This window comes from Somniosus microcephalus, chromosome 5, assembly GCF_052327205.1.
Source record: "Somniosus microcephalus isolate GS21.2 chromosome 5, FLI_Smic_1.0, whole genome shotgun sequence".
Taxonomy (NCBI): domain Eukaryota; kingdom Metazoa; phylum Chordata; class Chondrichthyes; order Squaliformes; family Somniosidae; genus Somniosus; species Somniosus microcephalus.
In genome coordinates, this window is record NC_140991.1 from 147,798,792 (window position 1) to 147,818,455 (window position 19,664).

At 44.4% G+C, this 19,664-nt stretch overlaps 1 protein-coding gene across 3 annotated transcripts in view; it reads left to right on the forward strand.

Annotated features, from left to right (window-relative positions):
- Positions 1–19,664, forward strand: part of glcci1a (glucocorticoid induced 1a) — a 251,424-nt gene that overhangs the window by 135,232 nt on the left and 96,528 nt on the right. For all 3 annotated transcript variants that reach the window (XM_085988360.1, XM_085988362.1, XM_085988361.1), the window contains one exon: positions 16,064–16,180. In XM_085988360.1, the coding sequence (XP_085844486.1) occupies positions 16,064–16,180 (117 nt within the window). The remainder of the gene's footprint in view (positions 1–16,063; positions 16,181–19,664) is intronic.

Consider the following 19,664-nt stretch of genomic DNA (forward strand, 5'->3'; position numbering starts at 1 on the left):
CTGGTCCATTGTTAGAAGCAAGTGCCAATTCGGAAAATGAAGGGAATGCATTTCACAGGATCCCAACGTTACCTATTGAGGGATTTGTATAATTTATTTACACCTCAGAATTCAGTCAGATTTTCTGTTTAATCGCAAAATGATTAATACTTTAAAAATTGTAAAATCGAGCGTATCACAGATCGTGCTAGGTTGATTGACATGGTGCTGCAAGGGTCCTTAGAGACGCTAACCCTGCTGGGTTACAACACAAAGGGGGAGAAATTGGAAGCTTTAGCACCGGTTACGACTGCTGTGAAATGGGGAAAAGACAGCGGCCGGTGCTTTTCGCCAGCTGGTGCCAGATCTATCGGAGCAGGCCATTTTCGAGTTGCCGGTAAACCCTAGCACCAGGGACTTTCAAATAAGAGATTGTGAAGTCAGTGAGTGTGTAACACTCACCTGATGCCAGATCTCCAACATTGAATTTAGGCAATTGCCTTACCGTCAGCGCAGAACAATGTCGTCTACCAGCAAGAAACAGGCTGCAGCGGTGATATTTAAAGGCACCATCCCTAATCAGTTGCAACTAACATGGTTCAGCAGTTTCAGTGGCTGTTTGCTACTTCCTACAACTGAAACAGCTTTCTTTAGTTATTTCAAGTTTTTTTTGGTAATGGGGGGTGTTGATTCACGTACAGAAGTCCCTCATGTTTTAAAGGCTTCTGTTCACAACATGTCCTCACAGTCATGGGGGCTGTACTGGCAGTCAACCTTGCCCTCAGATCTACATCAGAGAGAGCAGAGGCAACAAGGAAGACGGGAACCTGCACGCAGAGGCAGGAGGAGGAGGGCCACGAGTGCTCTCAACAGGAGGCCTTACCCACCTAGGGTCCACCGACAGCACTTCTCCTACCTCCACTTAATCATTGTCTTAGGACGCTACGCTTCAGCAAGGAAGTGGTCACAGAACGCTGTCATCCTTTGCAATCAGACCTCCAGCCTCAGATCAGGGTGACCACGGCGCGCTCCGTGGCAGTCAAGGTCACCGTGGCACTCAATTTCTTTGCCAGTGGCTCCTTCCAGTCTGCAGCAGGAGACATAGCTAACATCTCAGTTCGCCGTCCATTGCTGTAACCAGGAGGTCATCTGAGGCTCTCTACACCAGGAGAAGGGACTAAGTTGGCTTCTCTCTCAGCAGAGAGAAGCAGGACGAGCGTGCATGTGGCTTTGCCAGGATAGCCACCTTCCCCATGGTGCAGGGCGCCATCGACTGCACACATGTAGCTTTGCGGGCAGCGTATAACAACCCTGAGATCTTCCGAAACCGCAAAGGCTACCACTCACTTAATGTGCAGTTAGTGTGTAACCACGCACAGCAAATCCTCGATGTCAATGCCCGCTACCCTGGCAGCAGCCATGATGTTTTGCATCCTGTGCCAGTCCGATGTGCCAGCAATCTTCCAGCCACCACAGCAAACTCGAGGGAGGCTGCTTGGAGACGAGGGCTATCCGCTCTCCACCTGGCTCATGACTCCCCTCTGCAACCCCAACACTCGAGCCCAGCACTCATAAATGAGAGCCATGCCTACACCAGGAACATCATCGAACAGACCATCGGGCTATTGAAGCAGCGGTTCCACTGCCTTGGCCGCTTGGGAGGAGCCCTCCAGTACTCGGCGGAGCGGGTGTTCCATTTCCTGGCATCACAACTTGACCATCATGAGGGCACAGCCCTTGCCTGCAGGGATTGCACCACCATCTCAGGAAGAGGACGAGGAGCAAAAGGATGAGGAGGGAGGGAGTAGGGAGGCACCCATTTGGCCATCTGGACGGGCTGTCCATGAGCGGCTCATCAGGTTCAGATTTGAATGAGTGAAACCCCAGAACCCTGTTGCACACCACATCCCCATCATACCATCCCTGTGTCGTGGAATATCACGCTGCTCTCGTGGGCACAACGCTGAAATGAGACCCAAAATATTCTGAACATAATTAATAAAATTATCAGTAATCACCAAGACACATACTTACAATGATACTATTAACTAATCACCCTGGTGCAACCCCTTAGTATCTGTCTTTCGTATGGCTTTTCCTATTCTAGTGCTCCTACGAAGTGCTCCCCCAGTGGGTGCAGCATGGTTGGTGGAAGGCTGCTGACTTTCCATGGGGGAGACTGTAAATGGCCTTGCAGTACAACCTCGAGCAGCTCCGGACCTAGAAGGCCCAGCTGTAGACTGCACCATCTCCGCATGGGCGGCAGCGGCCTGGGCTGCCTGGCTAACAGGCAATGGCAAAGGCAGTGGCAATGGCAGTGGTGGGAATAGGGATGCTGTCATCCTGAGTGGACAGCAGGGTCGTGCTCCACTGACCCACTGTCACCCCCCTGCGGCAGAGCCTCAGCATCACTACCAATCTGTTGCAGCACAGATTGCTGGCCTGCTGCGACACCCTGCAAGCCCTGGTCGACGGTGGGGCCCCAGCCCCAATGGCAGCAGTCAGAGCTTGGGTGGCTCTGCGATCTCACGCCACATGGTTCTGGATGTGTGTGGCGAGGACCTCCTGCCAGTTTGCAGGTATAGCATCGCCCGCCCACTGTGGAGGTCAATGCCTGGAAAGCTTCGTCGGAAAACCTATGGGCTCTCTCCCTCCGTCTATGTTCTGCCATCACTATTTGTAAGTGTTGTTTCACTGCCTCGTCACTGTGCTGTTGGGCAGCTGAACAGCCTAGCAGCATGACTATGAGGTGCTGCAGCATGAATGCACCTTTCCTTTAAGTAGTGAAAAAAGCCTGTGGCTATCCTGACTGAATTAGACCGTCCCTGCTATTGATTCAAGATCATTTTATTGCCATATGTAACTAGTACAATGGAATGCTTACTCCCCACTCACTCCCACAATACAAGCATATAATATAAAAGCAAAAAAATAAAAACAAGTATAAATAAAAACTAAGCAAAAAGTATAGCAATAACAGTCCAAGTTGCAGGATATGATGAATAGTACAAAAAAGCCTCAATTACCACTGGAATTAATAGTAATGTAATATGATAAATATATGGTAATATGAGTATAATATATATATTTACATAAACATATAACTATAATATATGGGGCAGTGCGATTAGCAGTTCAGTAGGCGCACTGCCTGTGGCTAGAAACTGTTCTTAAACCTGCTGGTCCTGGTTCGGATGCTGCGGTACTGACGTCCGGACCGCAGGAGGGAGAACAGTTTGTGCCCAGGGTGATTGGGGTCCTGGACGATGGAGCGGGCCTTGTTCCAGCACCTGGTCTGGAAGATCTCCTCGATGGACAGAAGTGCGCACCCGATGATTTTTTCTGCCGTATTCACAACTCTCTGGATGGCTTTCTTGTTCTGTGCAGTGGTGTTACCATACCACACATTGACACCACTCATCAAGACACTCACTATGGTGCCGCGGTAAAAGTTCACAAGCCACTGTGTGCTTATGCTGCATTTCCTCGGGCACCGTAGAGGGTAAAGGCGCTGGTGTGCCTTCTTCAGCATAGCCTCAGTATTATGGTTCCAGGGCAGGTCATCAGAGATCTGCAGACCCAGGAATCGGAAGCAACTGACGACTTCCACTGGTGTCCCGTCTATGCTGATGGGGCGATGGTTCCCTCGGTGGCTTCTGAAGTCCACGATGAGCTCCTTAGTTTTGCCAACGTTCAGGGCAAGGTTGTTGTCATTGCACCATCTCATCAGCTGGACTATCTCATCTCTGTACTCCGTCTCGTCATCGTTGCTTATCAGGCCAATTACTGTGGTGTCGTCGGCAAACTTGATAATCCGGTTATTGCTGTGTATGGCTGTACAGTCATGTGTAAACAGAGAGTACAGCCAAGGACTGAGGCAGCAGCCTTGTGGCGCTCCGGTGTTGAGAACCAGAGTGGATGAGGTGTTGTTTCCTATTTTCACCGCTTGAGGCCTACCAGTCAGGAAATCCAGAATCCAATTGCAGATGGGGGTGCCCAGGCCTAGGTCCCTCAGTTTCAGGACCAGCTTGGAGGGAATAATAGTATTAAATGCAGAACTGTAGTCAATGAACAACAGTCTGACGTAAGTGTCCCTCCTGTCTAGGTGTTCCAGGGCAGTGTGTAGTGTTAGGGCGATGGCATCGTCTACTGACCTGTTCGCCCTATATGCGAACTGGAACGGGTCCAAGGAATCGGATATGATGCTGCTTATGTGTGTCATGACCAGCTTTTCCAGGCACTTCATGGCTATGGATGTTAGAGCCACGGGACGATAGTCATTGAGGCCTGTTACCTTTGTCTTCTTAGGTAACGGCACAATGGTTGTCTCCTTGAAGCACACTGGTACAACAGACTGCTGCAATGAGATGTTAAAAATGTCTGTGAACACAGGAGCCAGCTGGCCTGCGCAGGTCTTGAAGACATGGGGTGAAACCCCGTCTGGGCCGGCTGCCTTCCGTGCTTTCACCCTCCTGAAGGTTCTCCGGACCTCGGATTCAGTCAGCTGTAATGTGTAATCTTCTGGGTGGCTGGGAGTTTTGATGGCCGGCTCAGTGTTCTCCCTCTCAAAGCGAGCATAAAAAGTATTCAGTTCGTCTGGTAGGGAGGGATCGGTGTTGGTGACTCCTGCTGAGCTCCCCTTGTAGTTGGTGATGGCCCTTAGTCCCTGCCACATGTGTCTGGCGTCAGAGCCCCTGCCATACTGAGACACTAGTTTGTTCTTATAGTCTCTCTTTGCTGCTTTGATAGCCTTTCTGAGGTCATACTTGGCCGCCTTGTAGAGTTCGGTGTCCCCTGATTTGAAAGCGGTATGCCGTTCTCTTAGTTTGTTGCGGATGTCTGAGTTCATCCATGGTTTGCAGTTAGGAAATAAACGGACAGTCTTGGTAGGAATGCATTCATCCACCAGTCTGTTAATGTATCCAGTAACGTGACCTGCGTACACATCCAGGTCTGGGTTCTTGAAAACACTCCAGTCCGTTATTTCCAACCCGCCCTGCAGTTGTAGTTCTGTGTCCGCTGTCCAGCTTCGCACCGTTTTTACTGTTGTGGGTGTGCTCTTTAACTTCTGTTTGTAAACAGGAAGTAGGAGTACGGAAATGTGGTCTGATTTGCCACAGTTGGTCCACCTGTTGAGTGTAACCTGTTGATGTTGACTAAAATCATGTTAATGAATAGTGAGGACGAATTTTGCATCTTAACTGGACCATTTTCAGGTGGTGCAACTTAACCTCATTTAGTCTCAACACTGCCACTTTCTTGGCTATATCCAATTTTTAGCCCATAGTATTTAATAATTGTGTTCAGCAGCCATTCCTGGTAAATTCATTAAATAGTAATTCCAAAAACTGAAAAATAATCTTTAGATAAGAGGGGGTAATTTTAACCCCCAAGAATAGGTGGGCTTGGGTCGGGTAAAAAGTTAAAATCCCTCCCAAATCCGTGCCCATCTTTCCCGGAACTCCATGTTTGAATCCCTCCAATCAGGTTTCCGCCCCGTCACAGTACCGAAACAGCTCTTATCAAAGTCTCAAATGACATCCTATGTGACTATGACAAAGATAAACTATCCCTCCTCATCCTTCTCGACCTATCTGCAGCCTTTGACACGGTTGACCACACCATCCTCCTCCAACGCCTCTCCGCCTTCATCCAGCTGGGTGGGACTGCACTTGCCTGCTTCCATTCTTATCTATCTAATCGTAGCCAGAGAATCGCCTGCAATGGCTTCTCCTCCTGCTCCCGCATCATTACCTTTGGTGTCCCCCAGGATCTACCCTTGGCATCCTCCTATTTCTCATCTACATGCTGCCCCACAGCGACATCATCTGAAAACACAGTGCCAGTTTCCACATGTACGCTGACTCCACCTAGCTGTACCTCACCACCACTTCTCTCGACCCTTCCACTGTCTCTAAATTGTCCGATATCCAGTACTGGATGAGCAGAAATTTTTTCCAACTAAATATTGGGAAAACTGAAGCCATTGTCTTCGGTCCCCGCCACGAATTCAGTTCCCTAGCTACCGACTCATCCCTCTCCCTAGCATCTGTCTGAGGCTCAACCAGACTGTTCGCAACCTTGGTGTCATATTTGACCCTGAATTGAGCTTCCAACCACACATCTACGCCGTAACTAAAACTTCCTATTTCCACCTCCGTAACATCGGCCGACTCCGCCCCGCCTCAGCTCATCTGCTACTGAAACCCTCATCCATGCCTTTGTTACCTCTAGACTTGGCTATTCCAAAGGACTCCTGGCTGGCCTCCCATGTTCTACCCTATGTAAACTTGAGGGCATCCATAACTCTGCCCGTATCCTAACTCGCACCAAGTGCCGTTCACCCATCACCCCTGTGCTCGCTGACTTACATTGGCTCCTGGTTAAGCAATGCCTCGATTTTAAAATTCTCATCCTTGTTTTCAAATCCCTCTGGCCTCGCCCCTCTATCTCTAATCTCCTCCAGCCCCACAACCCCTCTGAGATCTCTGCACTTCTCTAATTCTGGTCTCTTGAGCATCCCTCATTATAATCACTCAGTCATGGTGGCCGTGCCTTCAGCTGCCTAGGCCCTAAGCTCTGGAATTCCCTTTCTCCACCTCTCTACCTCTCTTTTCTCTTTGAAGACGCTCCTTAAAACCTACCTCTTTGACCATGCTTTTGGTCATCTGCCCTAATTTCTCCTTATGTGGCTCGGTGTCAAATTTTGTTTTGTAATACTCCTGTGAAGTGCCTTGGGATGTTTTATTACGTTAAAGGGGCTATATAAATACAAGTTGTTGCTGTAGTAAAATTTCAACCATAACCCTAACCCACCTCCAGCCCATCCACCTAACGGAGGCAGGCAATCATAAGAACATAAGAACATAAGAAATAGGAGCAGGAGTAGGCCAATCGGCCCCTCGAGCCTGCTCCACCATTCAATAAGATCATGGCTGATCTGATCCTAACCTCAAATCTTCTATCACTCTCCATCCACCTGAACCCATGTGATTTCCCGGGCGATGCGAAAAACCAGATAAAAAAACCCAATGGCCAATTTGGGAGAAAAAATCTGGGAAATTCCTCTCCGACCCATCTAGGCGATCGAAACTCGTCCAGGAGCTCACTCTGTCCCTATATTTTCTACAGTACTTACCTTCTGTAAAGACGATCTCCACCCAGCCAGGAACAGGAATAAAACCATCTCCTGAAATCTAACACAGAATTAGAACACAAGAAGTAGGAGCAGAACCAGGCTACACGGCCCCTGGGTCCGCTCCGCTACCCACAGGGCCATGACCATTCCGAACCTAGACTCATGTCCAATTTCCTGCCCGCTCCCCGTAACCCTTAATTACCTTTACTTCTAGGAAACTATCTATTTCTGTTTTAAATTTATTTGATGATGTAGCTTCCACAGCTTTCTGGGGCAGCAAATTCCACAAACCTACCACCCTCTGAGTGAAGAAGTTTCTCCTCATCTCAGTTTTGAAAGAGCAGCCCCTTATTCTAAGATTATGCCCCTAGTTCTAGTTTCACCCATCATTGGGAACATCCTCACCGCATCCACCCGATCAAGCCCCTTCACAATCTTATATGTTTCAATAAGATTGCCTCTCATTCTTCTGAACTCCAATGAGTAGAGTCCCAATCTACTCAACCTCTCCTCATATGACCACCCCCTCATCCCCGGGATTAACCAAGTGAACCTTCTTTGTACTGACTCGAGAGCAATATGTCTTTTCTTAAGCATGGACACCAAAACTGTATGCAGTATTCCAGGTGCGGTCTTACCAATACCTTGTACAACTGCAGCAATACCTCCCTGTTTTTATATTCTATCCCCCTAGCAATAAAAGCCAACATTCCATTGGCCTTCTTGATCACTTGCTGCACCTGCATACTAACTTTTTGAGTTTCGTGCACCAGGACCCCCAGATCCTTTTGTACAACAGTACTTTCCAGTTTCTTGCCATTAAGATAATAACTTGCTCTGTGATTTTTCCTGCCAAAGTGCATAACCTCACACTTTCCAGTATTGTATTTCATCTGCCAAATCTCTGCCCACTTACTTAGCCTGTCTATGTCCCTTTGCAGGTTTTTTATGTCCTCCTCACTCACTACTTTCCCTCCCATCTTTGTATCATCTGCAAACTTTGATATGTTACACTCGGTCCCCTCCTCCAAATCATTAATATAGATTGTAAAGAGTTGGGGACCCAGCACTGACCCCTGCGGAACACCACTAGTTACTGATTGTCAGTCTGAGAACGAACCATTTATCCCAACTCTCTGCTTTCTGTTAGATAGCCAATCCTCCACCCACGCCAGAATATTACCCCCAATCCCGTGATTTTTTATCTTGAGCAATAATCTTTTGTGTGGCACCTTGTCAAATGCCTTTTGGAAGTCTAAATACACTACATCCACTGGTTCCCCTTTATCCACCCTGTATGTTACTTCCTCAAAGAACTCAAGCAAATTTGTCAAACATGACTTCCCCTTCATGAAACCATGCTGAGTTTGTCCTATTAAATTATGTTTATCCAAATGTCCCGTTACTGTCTCCTTAATAATGGACTCTAACATTTTACCAACCACAGATGTTAGGCTAACAGGTCTATAGTTTCCAGCCTTCTGCTTACTACCCTTTTTAAACAAGGGTGTTACATTAGCAGTTTTCCAATCTGCCGGGACCTTTGCTGAGTCCAGGGTGTTTTGGAAAATTATTACCAATGCATCCACAATCCCTAACGCCACTTCCCTCAAGACCCTAGGGTGTAAGCCATCAGGTCCAGGTGATTTATCCGACTCGAGTCCCATTATTTTACCGAGTACCACTTCCTTAGTGATTTTAATCGTATTTAGCTCCTCCCCCCCCCTAGAGCCCCCTGTTTGTCCAGTGTTGGGATATTCTTAGTGTCCTCTACCGTAAAGACTGATACAAAATATTTGTTCAGCGTTTTTGCCATCTCCATATTTCCCACCATTAATTTCCCGGTCTCATCCTCTAAGGGACCAACATTTAATTTAGCCACCCTTTTTCTTTTTATATAACGATAGAAACTTTTGCTATCTGTTTTTATATTTTCTGCTAATTTATTTTCATAATCTATCTTCCCTTTCTCAATCAATCTTTTAGTTATTTTTTGCTGTCTTTTAAAGACTTCCCAATCTTCTATCCTCCCACTAGATTTGGCTACCTTATATGCCCTTGTTTTTAGTCGGATACTATCCTTAATTACTTTACTTAGCCACGGATGGCTATCTTTTCTTTTACACCCTTTTTTCCTCAGTGGAATATATATTTTTTTGGAAGTTGTAAAATAACTCCTTAAATGTACACCACTGATCATGTACCGTCTTACCCTTTAATCTATTTTCCCAGTCCACTCTAATCAATTCCGCTCCCATACCTTCATAGTCTCCTTTATTCAAGCTTAGCACGCTTGTTTGAGATCCAACCTTCTCGCCCTCTAATTGAATATGGAATTCAACCATGTTATGGTCACTCATTCTAAGGGGATCCTTTACTAGGACATTTTTAATTAATCCTGTCTCATTACACAGGACCAAATCTAAGGTTGCTTGCCCCCTGGTCGGTTCAGTTACATACTGCTCAAGAAACCCATCCCTAATACACTCAATGAACTCATCCTCAAGGCTGCTCTGCCCAATTTGATTTGTCCAGTTAATATGATAGTTAAAATCCCCCATAATTATAGTTGTTCCCTTATTACAAGCCTCAACTATTTCCTGATTAATACTCCGTCCAACAGAGTTGCAACTGTTCGGAGGCCTATAGACTACGCCCACTAGTGTTTTTTTCCCCTTATTATTCCTTATCTCTACCCAAACTGTTTCACTATCTTGCTCCTTTGACCCAATATCATTTCTCTGTATTATAGTGATTCCTTCCTTTATTAACATAGCCACCCCACCTCCCCTCCCTTCCTGCCTGTCCTTCCTGATTGTTAAATAACCTGGTATGTTTAATTCCCAGTCATGGTCACCCTGCAGCCATGTTTCTGTAATGGCCGCAAGATCATACCCATATGTAGTTATTTGTGCCCTTTCGGGAGGCGGTTTAGTCAGTAAAAGCTTTTAATGAGGCTTCATGCCTCCATTTTTACAGGCTTTTTATTTTTAACTCATTTTGACAGGGTTTCCCGAACCTCAAGAAACCAGGCATGTGAAAGGAGGTGTGAAGTGCTGGATCCATAAGGTAAGTGCCTTTACAGCACTGCTCGTGGGCCAGGAAGAGCAGGAGTGTTTCCTCCAGGCCCAACAAGCTTACCTGCTCCCAGCTCCACAATCGGCGGTACCCGCCTCCTACCGCCCCCCCCCCCCGGCACAACCTGACCATGATCTCACCCCATTCCCCCAACCTGCTCTTTGCTCCTAGGTTGTGGCCTTATGCATTTGGGACATTTTTGTACATTAAAGGCACTATGTAAATGCTAGTTATTGTCACTACTATACCATATGTGTAAGAACTGGCTATTCTTAGCTGCAGAGTAACGTCATCAGTAAACAGACTAGCTGAAATTGTTAAACTAATGTCTTATCTTTAAATCTCTCCCAGAACGGTGCAAGTGATGTGCAACCTAGCTTCTGACCTGTTCTTCAATCTATTTCAGTCTCCCAGGAGTTGGTTAATGGTTAAATTCAGCAGCTAAGAAGTCCATGTTTTTCCTGCTCCTTATCTAGGTTGTACCATTCCTCAGCCGACTGGGCAGACAACCTTCATCAAGGCCTCTTTGGTCAGAATTGTTCGAGAGACCAGAGAGTGACCCTTCTCTCATATGTTGTGCGCTACTTCTCACCTGCGATACAGATTGGTAAATTGCAGATGCAAATCTGTTTCCTACCAGTTGGAACATTAATGAAGCACTGCCCTTCTCGTTCTCTGGAGTAGATTAAAACCAGAGTTTGCAGGGGAGGAGCAGAATTCATGTAACTGCGGCCCTTTGTTCTTGCTGGGTAGTGTCACAAGAGTGCAGCTTGGGACAACTGCAGTAAAGACAGTTGTCACATGAACTTGATCAGGCTAGCTTATTGTAAACAGAAACAGAAAATATTTGAGAAATTGTACTGTTACAAGCCAGCAACTCCGATTTCCCATATCCTAATGAATGCTGTAGCAATCAGAGTTCAGCAAGTGATGGTTGACTCTGTGTTTGAACTTATCCAACTGTGCTGCCTCAACTCTTCCGCCCCCAAGAAATGTATTTTTAATTTCTTTGTGTGCGCCACTGGTTGTTCTAACATGGCATCTGCTCAAAAATAACATATTAAATTTCGATTAAATTGGAGCAACTCCGAGTGGCCCTTGGGAAATGAGTATTATATTTTGAATCCTGCTGATTAAATTAGTTGTATTATATTAAGCTATTGCTGTCTGCTATATGTAATCTATCCACCTTCTATTATGCATTCTGTGCAGTACTTTTTTTTTACATTAAATACTGTTATGGGCTGATATACTTACAGACTTGGTATGATAATTGTATCTGGTGTCTTGAACATTAGTCTAAATGATTTTTGTGTGTGAGATGCTTTCTCTGTACCCAGTCAGATGCTTACCGATGGGGTCATGTAGACTTCGTTTACTGTGTTAATCAATGCAGCATGAAAAACTGTAGACTTCTGATTTCGTCACCCCCCGAGTTTGTGATTTCAGCTGTGCTGATGAGGGTAGGTGCCAAGCAGAAGCTAAGCACTTCTCTGAAAGGGGGAATAGAGGATTGGTGATAGCAGCATCTCCTACCCAGAGAGTGACTTTGCTGGGTCCTGGTAACAGATTGCATGCCTGTTTGACCTCCAGCCAAGGAATGGTGTATTTTCTGATGCAAAGGATAGGAGGATTGAAAAGTTGTGGCTTATCGAGATGATATTGGACTTTGTTTGGCAAATCCATACTTGACTGTTGAATAGAATGTCATAGAGTGCTTATAGTTTCTTTGTTGGCTTTTTTCCCTTGAGATACCAGTTCAGTTTGCATCTGTAACATGATGTCTGCACATATGCATTCATAAAACCATACTCTGCATCTTGAAAAGTTGGAGCAATAACATCTGTCATTTTCTGTTCCTATTTAACATTTCCAGCGCATGCAGTTATTGTTCTTAACAGTAGCTCCATATCTTCGGGCTATGGCAAGAGAGCAGACCAGTGGGATCAGATTTGCTATATTGTTCTGGCAAAGAGCATATACAGACACGATGGGTCAAATGGCCTCCTATGCTGTATACTTAAATGACTCTAACTCTGATAGTATACAGGATGAAATAGGTCTGAATTTGAAGAGGAATAGACTTAATGGAGTGTGTGGGAGAAGCATTTGGAAAAGAACATTTTTGTTTGAGAATTAGTGTCAGAAGAACCATGCTTTTGTTTATAATAACGGTGATGTCAATTCAAATCAGGTGATGTATATTAGTGCAATATGTTATGTCATATTTATAAATCTGCCAACCCTTTGATGACATAATAGCATTAATATTCATCAGAGAATTTTCAATATAGTGGCCAGTTCGAATCATAGAAATCTAAGGCACAGAATGAGGCCATTCGGCCCATTTTGTCTGTGCCGGCCAAAAAAGAGCTATCCAGCCGAATCCCACTTTCCAGCTCTTGGTCTGTAACTCTGTAGGTTACGGCACCTCAAGTGCACATCCAAGCACTTTTTAAATGTGATGAGGGTTTCCTCCTCTACCACCCTTTCAGGCAGTGAGTTCCAGACCCTCACCACCCTCTGGGTGGAAAAACGTTCTCCTCAACTCCCCTCTAATCCTTCTACCAATTACTTTAAATCTATGTCCCCGGCTATTGACCTCTGCGGAAGAAAATAGGTCCTCCCTATCCACTCTATCTAGGCCCCTCATAATTTTATACACCTCAACCAAGTCTCCCCTTGGCCTCCTCTGTTCCAAAGAAAACAATCTTTCCTCACAACTAAAATTCTCCAATTTTAGTGGGACCGGATGAGAAAAGCAGCAGCTTGATGAATGTTGAAGCATCTTCTGTGCTTGTAGTAATCTTTATTGAAACTATTTATAACTTGGGTTAGTTTGTTTTGAACATAATTTCCATAATTTGCCTGTTGTATACACAAATTACACATCTGAAACCATGGAATAGCCGGTTATTTCCACATGCAAGCAAGGCCTAGGCACTTGGGAATTGCATTGTTTTTCTCACTTGTAAAATAAATTGAGTGAGTATTCTGTTTCTATCAGAAGTCTAAACAAGGAATAGTTATGCTACTTTTTGAAGATAATCTGAATACATTGCAAATATAGTAACTGAATATGTGTGGTGGGGAGAGGGACCTGCTATGTTGACAGTTAACCCATGAATATTAATCTGCATGTGCCCCAACTGTTAGTTCATATTGTTATGGGGGATCCTAGTGGATGCCAACTTCAGTCAGGGCACAGTTCTACCAAGATCGCACTGAGAAAGGAGATTTGGTCTTTCCATTCTCCAGAGCTTTGATTAAAATTTAGTGTAATTTAAAAGGGGAAGGCCATGCAAGTTCAACTTCTTGATTTGCTTACGTGCATTCAGATTTGCAAAAAGGAAGAATATTCAAAGTATACTAGTTGCAACAGCAGTGAACTGCAATTAAAAAAACTGCCATCACTGCAAAATCCCAACATAGGTTAGGTTTGTAGCATATAAGATGTGTTCAAACAGTTTCTTCATGGTTCAGGACTCCTAGACATTGCAATGGAAGGGATTCCTCCAGTCCACATAAAAGATCCAGGACTAAGCTGAGAAGTGAATTTGTTCAAAAAAGGAAGTGGTTGTGTAATAATAATAAATAACTTCCGGAGGAAGTTATGTGCACATCACTTCCTGTGAACTGTGAACTCTGTGCATACGTCACTTCCTGTGTTTGGACTAGTATAAATACTGAACTGCTCAGTATAGTAAAAGGGCTTCTCCTAGAGGCATGGTGAAGACCGCTCTTGTATATAGTAGAATTATAAGTTGTTTAAAGCTTACTTTAAAGTTCCTTGATGTGTGAGACTTTTTATTACATCAGGTTGCATATAGGGAGGGCTCAACATATCTGCCCTGTCACAGAGTAGCCTGGAGGGGCAGCCAGCCTTGTACTGGGCTCAAATCTTTGCTAAAGCCTCTCATTGGAGGACCTAGATTAAGCAGTTGGTGGTGAGCAAACCTGGTACATGGAATTGGACTTGGATATCTAAAACATTAATGGTGGCTGGCTTAATGAAAGCTGCCCTTTGTAGATGCTGTCAACATGCTGAAAGCAGATGCCTGTCATATAGTTGATGAGGATACTGAGACTTGGGATGACAGCTACTGGACAGTGGTAGCCGAGGGCCAGGTAGGAGACTACGCACTCACAGATCCAGGATTTGGTGGTTACTGTGAATGGGTTGTAGAGAAGCAAACAGGTGCTGCTGATGCTCTGCATCTCTCATTGTTGGAATTAGTGTTCAGCGGGATATGATGCATGTCCATTCAGTGCCCAGGCAGATGGTAGCACTGCACTCACACATTTTATGGTGAGATCTGCTGCTCATCAAGCTGCTTATGAGTATCTCTGGCTACCTGCTGTCCACTTAGTATGGGCTCAAACCTGCGCTCGTCCGCTGTCTAACTTCTTCCTTCTTAGGTAATCCCTTGGAACTGAGGATGACTTGCTTCCACATTAAAAATGAGTTCTCAGGTGACTGATGAGTCCAATGCACGACCTACAGTCTCTGTCACAGGTGGGGCAGACGGTGGTTGAAGGAGCGAGTGGGTGGGGTGCTTGGGTTGACATGCGCTGCTTGTGCTTGGCTTCTGCTTGCTCCTGGCGAAGAGACTCGAGGTGTTCGGCGCCTTCCCGGATGCTTCTCCTCCACTTTGTGCGGTCTTGGGCCAGGGATTCCCAGGTGTCGGCGGGGATGTTGCACTTTTTCAAGAAGGCTTTGAGGGTGTCCTTGAAGCATTTCCTCTGCCCACCTGGGGCTCTCTTGCCGTGCCAGAGCTCCGAGTAGAGCGCTTGTTTTGGGAGTCTCGTATCGGGCATGCGGACGATGTGACCCGTCCATCGGAGCTGATCGAGCGTGGTCAAAGCTTCGATGCTGGGGATGTTGGCCTGAGCGAGAACACAGACGTTGGTGCGCCTATCCTGCCAATGGATTTGCAGGATCTTGCGGAGGCAGCGTTGGTGGTACCTCTCCAGTGCTTTGAGGTGCCTGCTGTACATGGTCCATGTCTCTGAGGCATACAGCAGGGCGGGTATCACTGCTGCTCTGTAGACCATGAGCTTAGTGCCGGGTTTGAGGTCCTGGTCTTCAAACACACTTCCTCAGGTGACCGAAAGTTGCACTGGCACACTGAAGGCAGTGTTGAACTTCGTCATCGACATCTGCTCTTGTTGACAGTAGGCTCCCGAGGTATGGAAAGTGGTCTAATTAGTGACTATTCTCCTTTGTGGCCTCTTTGGAGTCTAGTTAGCTCCATGGTGACACTCCTGATTGATGCTTGGAGTCAAATCAACTGTTCATGATCGACCAGGTAGGTGTGCAGTGCCCCATGGTGCTATTAGTGACACTCCAGCCAGCCTGGCTCACCAACGGGACCTAGAGGATTAGACTGTCACTAGGGGCCAGGCTTGTTCCTGCTCCGCTCCCTATAAGCCATGTGCTCCAACAGCTAGAGTGGTCCTAACTGAACAAGAAGCAGGACACTTACCAGTGCTCCATACAGAATTAGGCTCCAACAGTACCCTTGCACACATTTCGGTTCCTCAGCCTTGACCCTGCCGACCTGCACCTGAGCACTCACAACATCAGTAAGTGGGATGTGTCCACTATAGGGCGAGTGCCCAGTCCATTTTGGGCAAAGCAAAACCCCCTACAGGTGGTGTAGATTTCTCAGCTTAATTTCAATGCTAAATGTTAAACATGGTGATGTGTTTGCAGGCATGTCAGATACCTGACTAACAGACTGATGCATGCAGTGGTCATGGGAAGTGATTTCCAGTTAATTCATTCAGTATGTATATCAATGTAGATAGTGTTGTTAGTTTGTAGATTCTTATTTGTATTTTTTTCTTTGTACCCAATCACTATAGCAGATTGCCAAACTGAGGCAGCAGCTCCAGCGCAGTAAGCAAAGCAGTCGGCACAATAAGGAGAAGGACCGCCAGTCTCCACTCCACGGCAATCACACTGCTATCAATCAGTCTCAGGTAAGCTGCTCTGGAAGATTGTATTGGTATAAAATCTTCTGAATCAATTGCATTCCTCTTTTGTCAGTATAATCACTTAATGAGGTGATGTCTGTGCACAGTTAGGTGTTTTCATCACAGACATTTTCACAACAAAGATATGCTTTCTGATGTAAAATAAAATCAGTAAATGCTGTATATACACAGCAGGTTAGTCAGCAGTTTGGTGATGACTATGCTAATATTTTGGGTGAGAGCCTTCACTAATTCTGGTTCCAACTAGAATCTCTAACAGATCTTTCTCTTTCAGATGCTGTGCATTTACAGCATTTTCTATTTCTTTTTTGGATTTGTAGCATTTGCTGTTTTTAAAAAAAAAAAAAAAAAAATCTCTACTTGTTTTCCTGTGAGTTGAGTTGTCACAGCTGATTGGGTCCTTTTTGTTTGCCATTGATTTTGGTATAGATTATGCATTTTTAAAGGCAAAGGTAACTTCAGGGGCAAGTACTGAGTGGTAAGCAATGACCCATAGATGTACCTCAAGTGGTTTTGGTTTTTGAAGACCATTTCTTTTTGAAATTTACAGGACTGCTTCAGGGCTAGCTACCAATACTGCATTTCCACATTAAAATGGACAAACTCCTTTTGGCTTTCTTCTCTAGTTGAAAATGGTGCACTTTGTCGCCAAAGCTGCAACAAAGCAAACATGTGCCATTCACCTAGATAACATCAGCAGTAACCTGAGAGCTGGCTGTGTCCCCCACCTTCTAAGATGCCTTGGGACCAGTGAAGAGAGGGAGGAAACTGTGGTCCTTTTAAGAGAACAAATATAGATATAAATATATATTAAACAAATCCACATTTGGGCTACTATTGCTAAAGAATATAAAGAAATGGCAGAAAGTCATTGAACAATGAAGCACATGGGCTTTTGTTGGATTTTCTTTCTGCGAATTTATCTCCCAGAGTAGCAGCCTGCTGTCCCGTGTTGCATATTAATAGGATTTGATTGCTGGATTAGGAGAGCAAATTTTTGATGAAATGTGCAAGTAGGTTATAATTCACGTGATGGACCAATCTGTATTTTAACGAGTATTTCATGCACGTAAACAACTTAAGTCTGCTGTCCTGGTTACTAAAGAACTGGAGAAAAATCAGGACTTTAGATGTAATCACTGTGCAATTTAATGGGAGTTACTGTGCTGGTGAATTTCATACTGCAGAATATCCAAGTGCAGAATTTAGTTTTGCCTTTTGAGCACTAAAATATTTTATATCAACTGCATATATTTTTTTCTATAAATTTGTATTGACTAAAATTCTGAAGAGATGCACATCATTGTAAACTGCTTTTTAAGTTGTCAGTAAATCAAGTGATGTTGGAAGTGATGTTCCATACGTTGCTCCTTATAAGTATTAAAAGAACTTTTCAAGAATAAATGTCCAACCCTATGAATGTATAATCGAGTTCTTGCCAAGTGTTTGTGCTGGCTATCACAAAAAAATTAAATGAAAACCTAGGTTATTGTTGAAGCATAATTTGCATTAGACTATCTAGTAAAATGTGCTCAGGTTGTCATATGCAATCACTCAAAATGCACATAATCCAAGTTGAATGCCCCTTTAAATCCTGTTGTTTGGAGTCAGTAACATTTAAAAAGATAAGATATGTGTTCCAGACTCTGGTTGCCAGTCCATATGACTGAATTTCACAGTGGAGCACCAGTGCATGTTACCATGGAGTGGTGGTATCCGGATTAATATTGGTTGTTTCCCCACAGTGTTGGAACGCAGTCGCTCAGTGCTTCTGCATAGAAAGCTTACCATGCACCTCTGTGTGGCTGGTTTTGGGGCTTATTACAAAGGCTGGGTAGCGGCTGCCCACTTCAGTCGGTTGTGTGCGTTGCATGGGGAAACCCACTTCGTAAAATGGAAGAAACAAAGTTGAAAAGGAAGTATTAGCTTCACCAAATCCAAGCTTATCTTAAGCCATTTAAACAATCCAGCTGCTTGAATGAATCGTGACTGATTACAAGAGTTAAAAAAGGATTGGGCAGGTGAGTATTGCTCCACTACTTCATTGCTACTGCCAGATGAAAAATGTGAAGCCAGGTTACCACCAGCAATAATATTCAAAACAACCAAGCTAGTGAGGAAGTGACGCTCTTAATTCATTGTACTTACATTCCTAAAGACAGCCTCCTATCACAATGTTGTGTATTCAGTATTGGGCTTCACATAGCTTTAATATTTGTACATCTCAGTCATGACTAATGAGTAAAGATTAATTTGTGTAACTTCTGCTGACACCTGGATTCAGGCCTGTTATATTGAAATAGTAAAGTATTTACTTAACCTCCAGCAGTTTGTATTTTTGTGCATATAAAAGAAGGCAGCATTCTACTGAATGTGTTTATTTAAAAAGCATCAAGGGAACTGAGTGACAGTGAGTTGGAACACTCTTTTAATTCTAGGACTTGTGTTTGAATTCAGCTCAGGAAGACATCTAGATGAAAATTTTTCCCTCCCTTTTCATGCTTTAACGGTCCTACATGACATGAATTAAGCTAGTGTTAACCACAGCACAAAATTGCACCAAATAGCTGGTTATGGGAAAATGGCAGGTATGTTATAGAAATGTCAAATTGCTGCAGTAATGGGATCTTTGCTGTGCATGTGGCTGTGGTATACCTGTGTGGGAGTGTTTGATGCTGACAGGGTGTAAAAACTGCAAAATGTCCTCATTCCCCAGCACTCAACTTTTTTTTTCTTTTTTCTTTTTATAATTTATTGTTTACAAGAAAAGCTGATTTCTAAACCTTTTTTATGTAAAACTCATGGGATGTGTTTTCATAACCTTAACTACCTCAGTGAAAGGCTTCCAACTGCACGTAGAAATTTAGCCCTAATGTACTGAAGAGACCTTACTCTTTGGGAGCAACTATTCTTTTTATTTAACAGTGGAAAAACCAGTTCAATCTCCCCGAATCTAGCAGTTCCCACTTAAAGTTCATATGCGGTCACCAGAATAAATCTGGCTATAGTTACACAAACATCTGCTAGAGGTTTTGGAAATTAACCAACTCAGGAGATACAGCACATAATAGAATATTTTAGAATCACTAATTCAGACCAACTCGGTTATGTGTAAATGGATACAAATATCCAGCAGATTCTAATGTAATAAAATCTTCTCCATGTTCTACTTTCCTTGTGCCTTGCAAGTATTAACTAAGCTTTTGTTGATCAGCTAAAATGCAGTTTTTCTTTTCTCAAGCAAAATTCTGCAAAGTACCATTTACAAGCAAATTATGGAAACCCATGGTTTTAGACTCCACTACAGGATAGAAATGGGTCATTTGGCCCATTTAATCTGTGCCATTCTTTTTTTTTTTCCCGTGAGCCACCTCATCTAATCCCACTCGTGCTCGCTCACTATCATTAAATACTTCTTTTTTCCAAGCAACTATCAAATTTCCTTTAGAAAGAATGTATGGCTTCTGCT